The sequence below is a fragment of the Somniosus microcephalus genome, chromosome 10, assembly GCF_052327205.1.
Source record: "Somniosus microcephalus isolate GS21.2 chromosome 10, FLI_Smic_1.0, whole genome shotgun sequence".
In the NCBI taxonomy this organism is placed as follows: Eukaryota; Metazoa; Chordata; class Chondrichthyes; order Squaliformes; family Somniosidae; genus Somniosus; species Somniosus microcephalus.
In genome coordinates this window covers 150,592,198-150,611,610 of record NC_140996.1, presented here as the reverse complement: position 1 = coordinate 150,611,610, position 19,413 = coordinate 150,592,198, and the positions used below count along the sequence as shown (strand labels likewise).

Below are 19,413 nucleotides of genomic sequence, written 5' to 3'. Positions count from 1 at the left end.
GAGTCTATCGAGTTCTGGAAGATGACCAGCAATGCATCTACTATTTCTAGCACATACGCACAAACATAATGAATAATATCTACTGCAAACATTAATGGCCCGGAATTTGTGGTCAGTGGTGAAGCAAAGGTGATTGCCGCTGGCCCCAAAGAAAGCTGCCCACAAAGATTTTGCGAGCTCTGTATTGAGAAGTTTGCCTTTTTCGACGTGCAATTGAGATCTGTGCAGTGTAGTGGGAATCTCAGCGCAATCTGCTGTGACATCAACAAACTGTTCCCTACCCACTGTCAAAAAATATTTCCCAGCCGACCCGCTACCAAACGCGCCCACTGACCCCCTGAAAAATTCTCCATGATTCTATTAATATGTTAGAAGTTCAGTTTGGTTGTACATGATAACATTTATAAGGAAAATAAACACAATTAAATGGTTTATACATAAAACCCAACTATGATATACAAGTAGATAATACAAAGCATTGACCGTTAGATTACATTCTATGTGCTTCAAAATTGCACTTTTTGATACAGAACACATTGTAAAGGAATGTTGCCCTTCCTAGATCATCCAGGAAAAATATATAACAGTTCCTATGATTGGGGGGCAGGGGGTGGGGTTTGAGGGTATAAGCTACATGTAAATGGGGACATATGTACATGTGCCAAAGGGGAAGAGCACCTGAAATTATTTATAGTTGTAAAGTTTTGGATATGCAACAATTTGACAAAAATAGCTTAATATAGCCACTTTGCATTTGAAATTCCAAATGGTTCTTTTCCTGAGTATTTTGTTTCCTATTCCACACATTGGCAGGTGCCCGATACTGAATTGTTCTTTTTATTTTATATCAGTTCTAAAAGTACAAGGGGCAACATTATATAATCATACAACAGAAGCAGCTGTTAGCTGCATGTCTAAAATGAGCATAACACCAATGTCTGACTCGCAACTTTCAAGGTGCAAAAAGAACAGGCCAAAATGGGTGGGGTGAAAAGCTCAATGTAGGACTTTTCAGGTTTTCTTCTTCAGAGACCGTCAAAAATTCCCAGTCTAATTTATAAAAAATGAGCTCTTTTCCTTAATCCTAACTCAAGAACTAAAATGAGAAATTGGTAGGTATGCTCATTGCAGTGATAAGGTCCATCATTGTTGCTTTAATCCAGTAAAACGAGCCCATCAAATTATTAGTGACATTTAAATGCGATGATCCAACTACTGTTGTTCTAGTTGCTTTTTTCTGCATTTTCTATTCAAAATCCCCACTCTTTATATTGGCACGGCACAAAAGTAATATTCTTTAATCCCCCCCACCTCAATGAGTAGCTGAACCATAAAGACAAGGAAGGTCTTTCTGTGCTGAATTAACTGCTCTCGGTGCTGCAGGGTTAGGAAGAACAACAACAGCAACAACTTGTATTTATATAGAATGGGGAAGGTCGCCCACAGTTCCCACTCTTGATCGCTCCAGCTTGAAGACCACGTGACTGGGTTTCAGGTGAGGACAGGCTCAGGTTGAGAGGTGATGCCACATCTATTCAAATACTACTCGTCAAGACTCACATGTGAATAATAACTACTTGGACAAGGTAGCAGATGGTGTCTAGTGCTTATGCGTACTCTAAATGGAATCAAGGCCTTCAATAGATGAGGGAAGAGTAAAAATTTTAAAATTAATCAAAGAAACACTAGCATTCTTCAGCAGTGCAGTTGTTCCTAACCCCACAGCACCGAGAGCATGTTAATTCAGCACAGAGAGGCCTTCCTTGTCTTTATGGCTCAGCTACTCATTGGGGGTTAAAGTGCAGTGCACAGAATTGTTAGCGGTGAATTTACATACACAGCCACTGCCCTGAAATCTGCTCATTTCTCAGATACTAGCCTTATAATATGCAACCTCAAAGAAGCTGAAAGTCTTCACAGTGAAACATGTTAGGAGCCCTAATCTATGCTTTCAGTTACATTTGACATAATGCTATGATCCTCTAAAATATGATCTTAAAAATTTCAAAATACAATTGAGGCAATTCGCATCAGCTATCGCTCTATATAACATTAAACATTTCATGCAACATTAAAAACAGATGCAATTGAAATTCTGAAGTTGCATGGTAAGTGCAACTTGAATACAAGCTGATACAAGATTAAGTTTTTGCTTTTTCATATTTTGACAGGATAAAATACAATCATGATACTTTTCACATTTTATGATTGGCTGCACAATTTAAATGATGCCCTCTCTTTCCTGGGAAGCAGATACTTTAATGAAGAGCAAGCCTGCAATCAAAGAGAAGAATATCCCAACCGGAGCTGCCATGAAAGACCAGCCATAACTCAATCCATTCCCTTTGATTTTGCAATCTGTAGTTTCTTGCGGAATCATTTGATGTACTTCTGAAATCCAGCAGGCATACATGATAATTGACAGTGCGAACAAAACACCTAAATACAAAAAGTGAGAATTAGAATTACATTAAAAGATTTTGTTTTTTGGGTTTATTAAATCTTCTTACAAAACAAAACAGTTGACTCGGGTTTTGCTTTCAGATCAATTTTAAGCAGTTAATTTTGACTGACCCAGTAGAAATCGCTGTTGAATGTGAAGACTGTTCATTATTAAGCTGCTTCAATCCAATATTTTTTCAGGAAATTATTTTGCCACATCTTTGGGAGTTTATACTGAATATTAGGAAGTTATTATTCACGTGTTTCCGCAAAATAACAACTTTTTGCATTTATATAGCCTTTCACAGGCAGAAGGAAACATACACACTGAGCCAAAGATGAAGAGACTAGAAGAAATGATGAGAAGCTTGGTAAAAGAAATGGGTTTTAAGGAGGACTTAAAGAACGAGAAGAAGGTGGGGTTTAGTTAGTGAATTTCAGAGTGCAGAGCCTAAGTGGCTGAATGCAGGGCCATTAATGTTGGGGCGAAGGGGAATCACAAAAGTCCAGAGTTGAAGGATTTAAGTTCGGGAGAGGATAGGATCAGGAGTAGGCCATTTGGCCCTTCAAGCTTGTTCCACCAACTCTATTAGATCATGGTTGATCTGTACCTCAACTCCATTCCCCCACCTTTGCTTTGTAACCCTTGATTCCCTTACCCTGAACAATCTATCTATCTGAATCTTGAAAATTTCAGTTGTAGCACTAGAGGAGGTTAGAGAGATAGGAATGGATTTAAATACAAGGTTAATACCTGTAACTTGAAATTTGAGGCATTAGGGGACCGGCTGCCAACATAGATCAGCAAGAACAGTGGTGATCGGCAAACAGAACTTGCTGTGGGATAGGATACGGACAGCAGAGTATTTTTGCATGAGCTGAAATTTAGAGTATGACAGGCCAGCCAGGAGAGCATTGGAACAGTCGAATCTGAATGTGACAATTGACATAGGTGGGTTGAGGTAGGTGCTGAAGTGGACGATTTTAACGAGTGGGAAGTAGCCAATTTTTGTGGTGGAGAGGATACACAGCTCAGGAGTGGAAGCTCAGATTGGGGTGGAATAGAATAGATCACAGAGGTTGCGAATGATCTGGATCAGCCTGAGACACTGGCCAGGGAGGGAGATGGTGTCTGTGGCAAAGACTTGGAGGTAGAAATTGGTATGCGTTTTGCACATTTTCAGTATCCAAATTGGGCGCCATAAAGTCAAATTCTGCAGCGTGATGTTCCACACCGGAAAGGGGTCAGAAGTACACCTGTCACCATATTGGTTCAGGCAGCTGCCAGAAACAAACGCAGGCATCATTTCAATATGTTAATATGGGTCCTGCTTCTGAATTAGGACCCCTTTGTGAAACTGGTGTCTGTATGCACCTGAAATGTTACTTCCTTAACTAGCCCAGCAAAATTATGATAGGAACAGTTGGCAAGCAGCTTTCAGAAGCAGTATTTAAAGGGATCCTCACCTCCATTAAGGAAAATCTCCAGTTAGTCGTTTTAAGTTTCTAGTGTGTTTTGACAAGTGTTTGTTCATGAGATACTTTTGCAGAGTGAGTTTGTGGAGGGCAAGAACTGTTTCACAGAATTTGCTTGTTCTGAATTACTCAACATGAGAAAGCTGCTGAGCCTACCCTTGAGGCTCCCAAATAGGAGGAGGACTCGCAGCAAGGAATGCAGCAAAGACCTGCACAGGCTGTTAAAAGAGGGTGAAGGAAGCATTACAGTATGCAGGAATTTAGAAACAGAACATCATACTTGAGCCTCACATAGAGGCACAGTGTGTAAGGTTGCTGTGATGCAACAGGGAGACAGTCATTGACCTCTGCCACCTGCTGTAGTGAGAATTGGAGCCCATCACCAGGGTATATAGTGCACTGCACGGCCTGTTCGGTCACCAGGGCTCTAAACTTTTATGACTCTGGCTCCTTCCAAACTGCTTTTGATGACATCAGCAACATCAGTCAGTTTGTTGTGCAGGTCACTGATGCACTGTTTGCGAGGCGACAACAGTTCATTAGCTTCCCCATGGAGGCTGATCCAAGGAAGAGTGAGCACTGGGATTTGCCTGCATTGCTGGATTCCCGCAGGTGTAGGCATCATACACTGCACACACACGTAGCCCCGCGAGCTCCCCATGAGGAACCCGTTCTGTTTATTCGCTCAATGTTCAACTTGTTTGTGACCACAGGCAGTGAGTCATGCAGGTCTGTGTCTGGTTTCTTGGCAACAGTCGTGATGTTTTCATACAGCACCAGTCCTCAATACTCCCTCGGTTCCACCCAGACCATCGGGTGGCATTCTAGTTGCTGGGGGACATGGGCTATCCCCTCACTAACTAAACTCATTACTACTATCAGGAATTCAGGCACAGACAAAATGCCGATAAAATGAGAGCCATTCAGCAAAAAGGGTTCCGATTGAGTAACCAATTGGCATCTTCAAACAATGATTCTGCTGTCTGGACAGCTCGGGAGTAATCCTTCAGTACAGCCCAGATCAAGCATCATAAGAACATAAGAAATAGGAGCAGGAGTAGACCATTCGTCTCCCTCGAGCCAGCTCCTTTGCTGAATTCTAAAATCCTCCCAATTCTCACTTTTTGCAACATTATAAGCCTCTTCCTTCAATCTAATACTATCTTTAATTTCTCTTGTTAGCCACAGTTGACCATTTTTCCTGTAGTGCTTTTATTCCTTAAGGGAATGTATATTCATTGCGAATTATGAATTATTTCTTTAAATGTTTGCCATTGCTTTTCCACTAACATATCTTTTAATCTAGTTTCCCAACCTACCTTAGCCAACTCGCCTCTCAAACCTATGTAGTTTGCTTTGTTCAGGTGTAGGACTCTCGTTTCGACCTATGTAGTTTGCTTTGTTCAGGTTTAGGGCTCTAGTTTCGGACTTAACCAAATCACTCTCAAACTCAACATAAAATTCTATCATATTATGATCACTGCTCCCCAGAAGCTCCTTTACTACAAGGTTACTAATGAACCCTGTCTCATTGCACAGTACTCGATCTATTATAGCTAATTCCCTCATAGGTTCCTTGACATACTGATCTAGAAAACTATCTTGAATGCATTCCATGAACTCTTCCTCTGCACTATTTCTGCAAATTTGGTTTGCCCAGTCTATATGTGAAAGTTAAAGTCCCCCATGATTACTGTATTACCCTTGTTACACGATTCTCTAATTTCCTGATTAATACTCTGCCCGACACTACAACCACTGTTATGGGCCTATAGACTACTCCCACTAGTGTTTTCTGCTCCTTCTTGTTGCTTAGCTCCACCCAAACTGATTCGGCATTTTGTTTTTTCTGAGCCAAGATCCTGTCTCTTTATTGTCTTATTCCCTCCTTTATTATCAGGGCTACCCCTCCTCCTTTTCCATTCTGCCTGTCTCTTCTAAAAGTCAAATATTCTGGAATCCTGGTGGCAGGTGGTGAGAGAACCAACACAAGCGAAAAACCTACTTGACCTTGTCCTCACCAATCTACCTGTCGCAGATGCATCTGTCCATGACAGCATTGGTAGCAGTGACCACCGCACAGTCATTGTGGAGACAAAGTCCCGTCTTCACACTGAGGACACCCTCCATCGTGTTGTGTGGCACTACCAGTGTGCTAAATGGGATAGATTCAGGCCAGATCTAGCAGCTCAAAAATGGGCGTCCATGAGGCGCTGTGGGCCATCAGCAGCAGCAGAATTGTATTCAACCACAATCTGTAACCTCATGGCCCGGCATATCCCTCACTCTACCATTACCATCAAGCCAGGAGACCAACCCAGGTTCAATAAGGAGCGTAGAAGATAAGAGAGTCCAGGCGCAGCACCAGGCGTACCTAAAAATGTGGTGCCTACCTGGGGAAGCTGCAACACAGGACTACATGCATGCTAAAAAGCAGAAGCAGCATGCTATAGACAGAGTTAAGCGAACCCACAACTAATGGATCAGATCAAAGCTCTGCAGTCCTGCCACATCCAGTCGTGAATGGTGGTGGACCATTAAACAACTAACGGGAGGAGGAGGCTCCATGAATACCCCCATCTTCAATGACGGTGGAGCCCAGCACTTGAGTGCAAAAGACAAGGCTGAAGCGTTTGCAACCATCTTCAGCCAGAAGTGCTGAGTGAATGATCCATATCGGCCTCCTCCGGAGGTCCTCACCACCACAGAAGCCAGTCTTCAGCCAATTCGATTCATTCCACGTGATATCAAGAAACAGCCTAGTGCATTGGCAACAGCAAAGCCTGTTGGCCCCCGATAAAATCCCGACTGTCGTGCTGAGGATTTGTGCTCCAGAACTAGCTGCGCTTCTAGCCAAGGTGTTCCAGCACAGCTACAACACTAGCATCTATCCGATAGTGTGGAAAACTGCCCAGGTATGTCCTGTCCACAGAAAGCAGGACAAATCCAATCCGGCCAATTACCGCTCCATCAGTCTACTCTCAATCATCAGCAAAGTGATGGAAGGTGTCGTCGACAGTGCTATCAAGCAGCACTTACTCACCAATAACCAGCTCACTGATGCCCAGTTTGGGTTCTGCAAGGACCACTCGGCTCCAGACCTCATTACAGCCTTGGTCCAAACATGGACAAAAGAGCTGAATTCCAGAGGCGAGGTGAGAGTGACTGCTCAAGGCAGCATTTGACCGAGTGTGGCATCAAGGAGCCCCAGTAAAACTGAAGTCAATGGGAATCGGGGGGGGGGGGGAATTCTCCACTGGCTGGAGTCATACCTAGCACAAAGAGGTTGTGGTGGTTCGAGGTCAATCATCACAGCCCTGGGACATCACTGCAGGAGTTCCACAGCGCAGTGTCCTAGGCCCAACCATCTTCAGCTGCTTTATCAATGACCTACCTTCCATCATAACGTCAGAAATGGGGATGTTCGCTGATGTATGTACAGTGTTCAGTGCCATTCACAACTCCTCAGATAATGAAGCAGTCCATGCCCGCATGCAACAAGACCTGGACGACATTCAGGTTTGGATTGATAAGTGGCAGGTAACATTCGCGCCACACAGGTGCCAGGCAATGATTATCTACAACAAGCGAGCATCTAACCACCGCCCCTTGACATTCAACATCATTACCTTCGCCGTATCCCCCACCATCAATATCCTGGGGGTCACAATTGACCAGAAACGGAACTGGACCAGCCACATAAATACTGTGGCCACAAGAGCAGGTCAGAGGCTGGGTATTCTGCGGCGAGTGTCTCACCTCCTGACTCCCCAAAGCCTTTCCACCATCTACAAGGTACAAGTCAGGAGTGTGATGGAATACTCTCCACTTGCCTGGATGAGTGCCGCTCCAAAACACTCAAGAAGCTCGACACCATCCAAGACAAAGCAGCCCGCTTGATTGGCAACCCATTCTCCACCTTAAACATTCACTCCCTCCACCACCGGCATACCGTGGCAACAGTGTGTACCATCTACAAGATGCATTGCAGCAACTCGCCAAGGCTTCTTCGGCAGCACCTCCCAAACCCACGACCTCTACCACCTAGAAGGACAAGGGCAGCAGGCGCATTGGAACACCACAACCTCCAAGTTCCCCTCCAAGTCACACCATCCTGACTTGGAAGTATATCGCCGTTCCTTCATCGTCGCCGAGTCAAAATTCCTGGAACTCCCTCCCTAACAGCACTGTGGGAGTACCTTCGCCACACGGACTGCAGCGGTTCAAGAAGGTGGCTCATCACCATCTTCTCAATGGCAACTAGGGATGGGCAATAAATGCTGGCCTTGCCAGCGACTCTCACATCCCATGAACGAATATAAAAAAAAACTTAGTTCCTAACCTTAGTCACTCTGCAGCCATGTCTCTGTAATGTTATTAAATCAAACCCATTTATTTCTATCTGGCCTATTAATTCATCTATTTTGTTGCAAATGCTCTGTGCATTCAGATATAGTACCTTTAGCTTTAACTTTTTTCTATTTTTCCCTGATTTCACTTTAGTCACTAATGCCCTATTACCTTTATTAATCTTTCTGTCCCTCCTGACCCACTCTGCTTATCTTTACCCAGATCACTACTCTGCTCTACAGCATTGACATTTTTCTTACTGCTTTTGAATTTACCCTTTGCTCATCAAGATTTATAATCATTTGAATTGCAAGATTGCGGAGCATGCAGCAAAGGAGAGTTGCCTTAAAGATTCTTGAGGAGGAAAAAGTGGAGCAGGAAGATGATGGGGATGAGGAACCGGAGGATGCAGATGTTTTCTCCATTTAAATGAAAGGAAAGAAAATCAGACAGGGTCGGTAATTGGCATTCAATCACTCAGCATAATTTTCCTCTTGTGCTCTGCCCAGCCAATATGTAACACCCAGACAGTACAGATGAAAATCTATCCCAAAATGTTTTAAATATTCACTATTTTTCCCATTTGAAAATGAAATCTAACAGACACCAGAAGCTACTTCTCCTTAACCCAGTCTATCATTCCAAAATCGCCAAATAGTCATAATTCATTTTATTTAAAAAGGGATGCATATGCACATTACTATCCTTGTGCAATCTTTACCAGATAGTGTGACTTTCTGAGGGGCTGCTATTTACATTATTTTGGACTTCATTGCTGATGAGTGATAAAGTTCACTGTTTTATTTCTGTTCCAAAATCTGCAAAACACAGGCCTAAAAAGCTTTCACTTACCAGACAGCAGAAATATTATTCCCACTGCTTTATACCTCCTATAATTCTCACAAAATGCTTTAAAGGTGATGAATATGAATCCAATTGTTATAAATATTACTGCCAGAAGCATCAGTGCGCTCCACCAATGACGATAAACTAGAAAAACAAAGAGGACAAATTGATCACATTTAACAATTGTTCCTTATATGTAAATATTGTTTCTCATTCTGACTGTGCTGATGGGACTAATCTAACAACACTGCTGCTGGAGATAGTGCAATTTGCAGAGGTTAACATCTAGCGAATACAAATACAGATTCATGCATCAATCAGTTCTGTATTTTTCTTCCAGTACGTGCAGCAGTTTAACCAAACTTAACAATCTTTTGTCTTTCAGAGTGACCCTTCTCCACAACAATCCCTTTGAGAGCCATACAAACAATGTTACACCAAGAAGCACATTATAGGGTGGTTGATTTTATGTATTTGCTTTATTGTATTTTTTACAAGAATATCACAGCATATTGCATAAAGGCCTACTCTAATTTCAAAAGGCATCTCAATTTAAAAGAAAGAAATAGCAGAGTCAAATATAGAAGTACTAGAATTCTTGCTTATGGTATATGCTTCAGCAAGCCGGAGGTGGAACACTGATCATGCCATAAATCATACTGTATGGCAGAGATGTACAACCTTTTAGAGCTGGGTCCAGATACATGTGTCAAAACCAGTGAGTCAACCACAAATGGTTATGCAAAAATATGAGCTCCATACATAAAAAACATGCACAAGCAAGACCATGCAAAATATCCTCAATTCACCCTCATTCTCCCCTCCTTTCCCCCAGTCACCTTTGCACCCCTTTGCCCCATCACCCCTGTCCCCAAAGCTTGGTTCATTTGCTCTCTTTTCATTCTTTCTCTAACTTCTACCTCTTTTTCCTGGTCCTCCCTCTTTCTTTCTCTCCCCCCCCTTTCTTCTCTTGTGATCCTCTCTCTCCTCTGTTACATTCCTCAGATTCTCTCTTCTTTTTCTCCTCTGGTCCTCTCGCTAAGCACCTGGAGGACTGCTCCCCGATTGGTCAAAATCCTTTTCTCGTCCTTCATGTCCAGGAACTTTAAACTGCTTGAAGAGGCTCAAATCAGCTTTGCATAAAGCACAAAAAAGGGAACCAGCAGGAGCTTTGTGTGCCACATCAAAGCAGGATGCAGGCTGCATCTTAGACATTACGGTTGTATATGATTGTTGGTTGCTTTATACAAAATTGCAGAACACTATGGTTCAGGGGAACCCGACTTGCATTGATTTTAAGCACAGGGCCTCATGCATCTCTCTTGAAGAAGCCAGAAGCCATGGAAGTACACAGCCAAATCTTGGATTATGCCCAGGATGTATATTCCTGCTCACAGATTCATGTAAAGATAGATTAAAGATTAAAGACTCATTGAGCCTGCCCCTCTCAAAATGAGAGTGAGGCAAAGTTGGCCATTGTCACCCAATCTAATGTCATCAATTATGTAAAATCCTAAAAATTATGGAAGGAGGATATTTGGCCTGTTGTGCCGGTGTTGATTCATCTGTTTAACTGAAACTCTTCAGCTATGTTGGATAGAATTGTAAGGAACAGACCCGAGTATCTGTTTCAGGCTGTTCTGAAAGTATCTGTTCCTTTTTGAAAATGATTTTTTTGAATGTTGTTGGCAAACTCGCTTGCGGATTTAGTGTGCCCTACCCACCATTGAGAACAATGGGCTAACCAGTGTTCGATGCTAAGTGCCGTATTATTGCCTTGCACAGCTCATGAAGGTTTCTGAAAGGTATTGATTGAAGAAAGCAAGTGGTCTTGTATTAATTGTTGATTCATATTGGTAACTGGATGCTATAATGTTTGTATCCGTGCTATGGTTAGTCGGCTCATGGCAATCCCTTTGCACATTTTAGTGAGTTCTGCTGCTCACCTTGCTACTCAAGAGAAGGTTCAAGTACATGCTGTTCAGCTGGTGAAGACTAATGGCAATCCTCCTTGGGGGAGGGGACACAAGAGGGTCTAACTGGGGTTGAAGTGGCTCCAAGATGACATACCCACCAATGACCATGAGTTCCAAAGGTTGTGTTGCCTGCCCAATGTCAGGGTTAAGGATAGCTCCTTGCAGTTGGAGAAGAACTTGGAGTGGGAGGGGGAGGATCCAGTTGGCATGGTCCACTTAGGAACCAATAACATGTTAGAACTAGGAATGAGGTTCTGCTGAGTGTGTTTGAGGAGCTAGGGTCCAAATTAAAATGCAGAACCTCACAGGTAATAATCTCTGAATTGTTACCTGAGCCACATGCATATCTGAATGCGTGATGCATTCACAACAAAATAGATGAATTAATAGCACAGATAGAAATAAAAGGGTTTGATCTAATAGCCATGATGAAGATTTTATATTGAGTTTGAAAGTGGCTTAGTTAAATCCGAAAATAGGGTCTTAAATCTAAACAAAGCAAACTACGTAGGTATGAGGGGCGAGTTGGCTAAGGTTGGGAAATAAATATTCCAGAATACTTGACTTTTAGAAGAGAAAAGCAAAATGAAAAAGGAGGGGGATAGCCCTGCTAATAAAGGATGGGATGAAGACAGTAGAGAGAAAGAATCTTAGCTCCAAAAATGAAGATGTAAAATCACTTTGGGCGGAGCTAAGAAACAACAAGGGGCAGAAAGCACTGGTGGAAGTAGTTGATAGGCCCCCGACCAGTAGTTGTATTATCGGGCACAGTATAAATCAGGAAATTAGACGTGCATGTAACAAGGGTAATTCAGTATTAATGGGGGGCTTTAATCTTCATAGAGGCTGGGAAAAACAAATTTGCAGTAATAGTGTGTCGGACGTATTTATGGAATGCATTTAAGATAGTTTTCTAGATCAGTATGTCAAGGAACCAAATAGGAAACAGGCTATTTTAGATCTAGTATTGTGCAATGAGACAGGGTTAATTAATAACCTTGTAGTAAAGGGGCCTTTAGGGAAGAGTGACCATAATATGATACAATTTTATATTGAGTTTGAAAGTGGCTTAGTTAAATCCGAAAATAGGGTCTTAAATCTAAACAAAGCAAACTACGTAGGTATGAGGGGCGAGTTGGCTAAGGTAAATTGGGAAACTAGATTAAAAGATATGATGGTACTTAAACAATGGCAAGCATTTAAAGAAATAATAATTCGCAATGAATATTTAAGCCACTTATTCCTTAAGGAATAAAAACACCATAGGAAAATTGGTTCAACCGTGGCTAACAAGAGAAGTTAAAGATAGTATTAGATTATAGGAAGAGGCCAAAAAGAGTAGTAAGTCTGAGGATTGGGAGGATTTTAGAATTCTGCAAAGGAGGACCAAGAAATTGATAAAGATAGAGTAAAGAGAATAAGAGGGTAATCTAGCAAGAGACATAAAAAGATTGTAAAAGCTCTTATAGGTATGTAAAAAGGAAGAGACTAGCGAAAGAAAACATAGACCCCTTACAGGCAGAGACAGGAGAAATTATAATGGGGAATAAGGAAATGGCAGAGAAATTAAACAAATACTTTGTATCTGTCTTCATGGAAGACGCAAAAAACATTCCGGAAATAGTGGAGAACCAAGGGTCCAGTGAGAATGAGGAACTGAAAGAAATTAGTATTAGTAAAGAAATAATACTGGAGAAATTAATGGGACTGAAAGCCAAAAATCCCCATGACCTGATGGCCTACATCCTAGGATTGTAAAAGAGGTGTCTATAGAGATAGTGGATGCACTGGCTTTGATCTTCTAGAATTCCCTAGATTCTAGAACGATCCCTGCGGATTAGAGAGTAGCAAATGTAACCCTACTATTCAAGAAAGGAGGGAGAGAGCAAACAGGGAACTATAGACCAGTTAGCCTGACAGCAGTAGTAGGGAAAATGCTAGAATCTATTATTAGGGACATGATAACAGGGCACTTAGAAAATTATAATATAATTGGGCAGAGTCAACATGGATTTATGAAACGGAAATCGTGTTTGACAAATCTATAAGAGTTTTTTGAGGTTGTAACTAGCAGAACAGATGAGGGGGAAACCAGTGGATGTGGTGTATTTGGATTTTCAGAAGGCATTCGATAAGGTACCACACAAGAGGTTATTAAACAAAATTAGGGCTCATGGGATTGGGGGTAATATACTAGCATGGATTGAGGATTGGTCAATGGACAGAAAAAAAAGAGTAGGAATAAATGGGTCATTTTTGGGTAGGCAGGCTGTAATTAGTGGGGTCCCACAAAGATCGATACTTGGGCCTCAACTATTCACAATCTACATCAATGGTTTGAGGGGACCAAATGTAATTTGAAGTTGTAACTAGCAGGGTAGATAAGGGGGAACCAATGGAAGTAGTGCATTTGGATTTTCCAAAAGCATTCGATTAAGGTGCCACACAAGAGATTACTACAAAAAATTAGGGCTCATAGGATTGGGGATAATATATTAATGGATTAAGGATTAGTTAAGGGACAGAAAACAGAGGGCTGGATTTTGCGAGGGCCAGCAGACGCGATCGGTGACGGGTCGAGTGGGAAAGTGTTTATTTTCCCCAGCGGGTTGGGTCTCTGCTGTGAACTCGCCCGCCATGTGTCTTTACCAAATGTCGAGTCTATCAGTGCTGAGCAGACCCGACACGCAGCGGCGGGGGAGCCAATTAAAATCATTAGTGGCTTGTTTACAGCCACTTATCAATGTTTTTTCCCCCAGCTTTTTGGATTTGACAGGTCATCCACCGGTTTCCCGCTGTGCCTAGACTTCGTCTGTGAAGCTGAGGCGGGAGGTCAGTGGCCATTGAATCAGATGATGAGTTGACAGCTTCAAATGTCAAGTCAAAGCTCCCAGCTGATTGAGACATGTTCCCTTAACCACTAGCTTCTCTAAACTGCATTTCCACTACAGATTCAGGATGCTGCTAGTCATTATACAACTCTTCATTCAGTCTGACCTCAATACCTCACCCACCATTGACAGATCACTTCTGTCATCGTTATTTCACCTGCCATCTATTGCATAAGCATGGGTGCCATTGAAACTCTCTCACCTTGGTCTTCAGAATCCCACCACGATCAGCCCAAACACCAGCATCACCAACACCACCAACCTTCTCTGCAATCAACTGAAGCTGCATAGGACACAGGGAATCAGCACCCGACCACACTGCTGCCCGGGACACCAGGGATGGCCTCACCATGGCCAGATTTACTTCACTTGACACTGTACACCTTGGCTGCCACATGATGCGCCAGGTTGGCACCACCTCACACCAACACCATAAAGCATCCCTACAATGCCCAAGCTATTCCTTTCACACTCATCACCATTGCAGGGGGTACCGTTATGTCTCACCATTCACTGCAACACACTAAGCCACTTCCAAAGGTGCACACAAATCTGCCCAAGAACACAAAGTGTTGAAAATAAAGGTTTCAATGCTTGACACCACATTAACAGAAACTTTACATGAACATTGCATAAAACACCCAAGTGTCTACCCTTGTGTGCTGTTAGTTGGTATGATTGCACTAGGTTGAGGGTGAGGGGTGGCTATTGAGATGGGGATGTGATAATGTAGATAGAGAGGGATGGGTGGAGGTGCAAGGTAAGTTGGTGTGAGTAAAGATGTGCAGGAGTAGGGTAGGGAAGGCAGAGTGATGGAGATGTGATGAGAGGCATAGTAGGATGAGGCTGAGTGTGGCTTTTTAGTAACATTTCAAGATCTACTGAGATCATTGAAATGTTTGTGACACTGCACCTACATCCCTGCTTGTGACCTCCTTTGCAATGTGCAATCAGGCTGTGGTGAGCTCCTGGGAAGGTCTCTTCTGCCTATGGGAAGGGAAGGGGGCCTCCCTATGTGCTGTGACTCTCTCCATAAGCATAATTTCTCCAACAGCCAGAAGAAACAATTCAGCAACTAACCTGTAAGTAGTTGATGACCCCTTTAAATGTGTGTTCAGTTGTGGGAGGAAAGACAGGGTGTAGGCTGGAGCATGGAACTCCAAAATGGCAGCGTTGGTGTTAAATCAGCATTACACACTGACTGACATAGTGATCTGCCTGCTCTGCATGCTGCTGGCGGTCATTAGCGCGCACATGCGTGCACCTAACTCCATTATAAATATGACGTCGGCACACTTCCTGTTGGAAGTGTGCATGTGCATTGCAGACGCCATTTTGGTAGTTTAAGAGGCCTCGTAGCACCCAAAAAATGGGCACTACAGAGCCTAATCTTGCCCCCATGGGCTATACACTGTTAGCCTTAGCAAGAAGTTAGAAAATGAAACTGCCAAGACTTGTCTTTGTCTTTCAAGGGGGGGAAATGTTAGGCTACATGATTAATCGCTTACATTTATTAGACTGTTAAGAGAGGTTGCATTATAGGCAACTTAATTCACATTTGAAGCTACTTTTATATATTCATCTTGTAAATAGAAAAATACAGTGCAAATAACTGAAATTTAGTTCCATCTGCCAAAAATTGGAGTTAGCAAACGCCGATAATGGGTAATTACAATGGGGACGCAACTCGAAAAGTGCTTACCTAGCGCAGAATCAAATTCAGAGGTAGTTATCCCATTGATGCTTGGATAGGGAGAATAATAGGCATGTACACAGCATTTTAAAGGCGGCTGGTTAACTAAGCAGAGAAAGTATGACATTAATATCTCATTAAACTAAACAATGCATTCATGACATTAACAGAATACCAAATAAAAAATACTGAATTGGAAATTGACATGATAGCCTTATAATGGTTAGGAAAGCCTGACCTATCACAAGAGGGAACAAACTGGGTTTTCTTTGAATTCCTTACGATATTCATGTCAAGCCCTTAGATGCACCAGGCATTACAGCTTCATGATCAGTCACATCTACCCCACCACAATATTTTTTGTTTACTGAATATACACATATTTTTGATAACCACATTGAAGTATCAACAATTATGATGTAACCATTACAAGTTTAACTTGAGACATGAACCATATTTGAATACTGGGAAGTCAGTCAGTATTACCTTTATAACATTTCTTAGCACTGCTTTTCAGTTCCGAGTGTGAGACGGGAACAGCAGGTTTTGCTGTTAACACATTGCTTGGCTAGAACCTTTGGGCCAACCTCATTCTAATTTTACCAGCTACCTCCCAGTGTAATAGGCAATTTGGACCTTTCCAATAGTTCAGTTGGAAAGAGATCTATTGAGGCCTTAAGAGGGCATACTGTACAGCATTCCCCATGTAGTCTGGTTATACCCCCAGTCAGGGAGGATATGGGAGGAGGAATAGGCAGAAGATTCAGTCTCACCCCCACTAGAATTCTGCTGGCCTGAGCAAATGGAGCAGAATCCCTGCAGACCATGGTTCCATCCTGAATCACACCCAAGTTGCATTCCGGGCCCAATTGACATTTCAAGAGCGAAGTGTCCGGCAGCAGCAGTGCAATAGGTAGACAGCAGCCTTTCACTGGCTGCTGCTGCCTGACATACCAGCCTCCATGGTGCGCCCAGCACTTCAAACGCCATCTGCTGGAAACACAACTAAAATTATGAAATCTCATGAGCTCCTACAACGGGCAAGGGGGGCTCGTTCAACGGGCGAGGCGGGCTTGTTCAACGGGCTCGTTCATACAACGGGCTCGGGGGGACCGTTCAATGGGCGAGGCGGGCTCCTACAACGGGCGAGGCGGGCTCGTTCAACGGGCTCGTTCAACAGGCTCGTTCATACAACGGGCTCAGGGGGACCGTTCAATGGGCGAGGCGGGCTCGTACAACGGGCGAGGCGGGCTCCTACAATGGGCGAGGCGGGCTCGTTCAACGGGCTCGTTCATACAACGGGCTCGGGGGGACCGTTCAATGGGCGAGGCGGGCTCGTACAACGGGCGAGGCGGGCTCCTACAATGGGCGAGGCGGGCTCGTTCAACGGGCTCGTTCATACAACGGGCTCAGGGGGACCGTTCAATGGGCGAGGTGGGCTCGTACAACGGGCGAGGTGGGCTCGTTCAATGGGCGAGGCGGGCTCGTTCAACGGGCGAGGCGGGCTCGTTCAACGGGCGAGGCGGGCTCGTTCAACGGGCGAGGCGGGCTCGTTCAATGGGCGAGGCGGGCTCATTCAATGGGCGAGGTGGGCTCGTACAACGGGCGAGGTGGGCTCCTACAACGGGCGAGGCGGGCTCGTTCAACGGGCGAGGCGGGCTCGTTCAACGGGCTCGTTCATACAACTGGCTCGGGGGGACCGTTCAACGGGCGAGGCGGGCTCGGACAACGGGCGAGGCGGGCCCGGACAACGGGCGAGGCGGGCTCCTACAACGGGCCCCTACAACGGGCGAGGCGGGCCCCTACAACGGGCGAGGCGGGCCCCTACAACAGGGGGGGGCGGGCTCCTACAACGGGCGAGGCGGGCTCCTACAACGGGCGAGGCGGGCTCATTCAACGGGCGAGGCGGGCTCATTCAACGGGCGAGGCGGGCTCATTCAACGGGCGAGGCGGGCTCATTCAACGGGCGAGGCGGGCTCATTCAACGGGCGAGGCGGGCTCATTCAACGGGCGAGGCGGGCTCATTCAACGGGCGAGGCGGGCTCATTCAACGGGCGAGGCGGGCTCATTCAACGGGCGAGGCGGGCTCATTCAACGGGCGAGGCGGGCTCATTCAACGGGCGAGGCGGGCTCATTCAACGGGCGAGGTGGGCTCATTCAACGGGCGAGGCGGGCTCCTACAACGGGCGAGGCGGGCACCTACAACGGGCCCCTACAACGGGCGAGGCGGGCTCGTTCAATGGGCGAAGCGGGCCCCTACAACGGGCGAGGCGGGCCCCTACAACGGGCGAGGCGGGCCCCTACAACGGGCGAGGCGGGCCCGGACAACGGGCGAGGCGGGCTCCTAGAACGGGCGAGGCGGGCTCCTACAACGGGCGAGGCGGGCTCCTACAACGGGCGAGGCGGGCCCCTACAACGGGCGAGGCGGGGCGGGCCCCTACAACGGGCGAGGCGGGCTCGTTCAACGGGTGAGGCGGGCTCGTTCAACGGGCGAGGCGGGCCACTACAACAGGGGGGGCAGGCTCCTACAACGGGCGAGGCGGGCCCATACAACGGGCGAGGCGGGTTCATTCAACGGCGAGGCGGGCTCATTCAACGGGCGAGGCGGGCCCCTACAACGGGCAAGGCGGGCTCGTTCAACGGGTGAGGCGGGCTCGTTCAACGGGCGAGACGGGCCACTACAACAGGGGGGGCAGGCTCCTACAACGGGCGAGGCGGGCCCATACAACGGGCGAGGCGGGTTCATTCAACGGCGAGGCGGGCTCATTCAACGGGCGAGGCGGGCCCCTACAACGGGCGAGGCGGGCTCGTTCAACGGGCGAGGCGGGCTCCTACAACGGGCGAGGCGGGCTCATTCAACGGGCGAGGCGGGCTCCTACAATGGGCGAGGTGGGCTCCTACAACGGGCGAGGCGGGCTCCTACAACGGGCGAGGCGGGCTCCTACAACGGGCAAGGCGGGCTCCTACAACGGGCAAGGCGGGCTCGTTCAACGGGCGAGGCGGGCCCCTACAACGGGCGAGGCGGGCTCCTACAACGGGCAAGGCGGGCCCCTACAACGGGCAAGGTGGGCCCCTACAACGGGCAAGGCGGGCCCCTACAACGGGCAAGGCGGGCCCCTACAACGGGTAATATTCATCATCTAGAATCGGGGCAAAGGGTATTTAAAAATAATAATAATAAATTTAATTAATTACATAGAATGGGAGAGCAGGTGATGTGTTACTGCTGCAATATGTGGGAGCTGGTGGACACCATTGATGTTCACAGTAATCACATTTGCAGTAAGTGTTGGCTGTTCGAGGAACTCTGGCTCTGTGTTGATGAGCTTGAGTCCGAGCTTCAAACACTGCGACACATCAGGGAGGGGGAGAGTTACCTGGACTCTGTGTTTCAGGAGGTAGTCACACCAATTAGATTTACTAATTCAGATGTAGTCCGTGGTCAGGGACAGGAGGGTGTGACTATGAGTGAGGCAGGTACGGGGATCCAGGAGGTAGTGTTGGAGGAGCCGCAGCCCTTGCTCCTGTCCAACAGGTTCGAGGCTCTTGCTCCCTGTGAGGACGGAAACGGGGACTGCAGGGAGGATGAGCAACCTGGCCACAGCACCATGGAACGAGGGGCCATTCAAGTGGGGGGAGTAAAAAGAAATTTTGTAGTGGTAGGGGATAGTATCATTAGGGGGATAGATAGGGTTCTTTGCAGCCGAGAGCGAGAGTCCCGAAGGTTGTGTTGCCTGCC

General features: G+C 45.7%; 1 protein-coding gene across 6 annotated transcripts in view; it reads right to left on the bottom strand.

Moving 5' to 3' along the window:
• Positions 1-380: 380 nt before the first annotated feature.
• Positions 381-19,413, bottom strand: part of LOC147111765 (transmembrane protein 182-like) — a 73,533-nt gene continuing 54,500 nt past the window's right edge. For 4 of the 6 annotated variants that reach the window (XM_085998967.1, XM_085998968.1, XM_085998970.1 and 1 more), the window contains 3 exons: positions 15,684-15,779; positions 9,121-9,258; positions 381-2,439 (listed from right to left, as the gene is read on the bottom strand). In XM_085998967.1, coding sequence (XP_085855093.1) covers positions 2,222-2,439; positions 9,121-9,258; positions 15,684-15,779 — 452 coding nt within the window. In that variant the 3' untranslated portion in view covers positions 381-2,221. The remainder of the gene's footprint in view (positions 2,440-9,120; positions 9,259-15,683; positions 15,780-19,413) is intronic. The other 2 variants (XM_085998969.1, XM_085998971.1) reach the window with 2 other exon arrangements.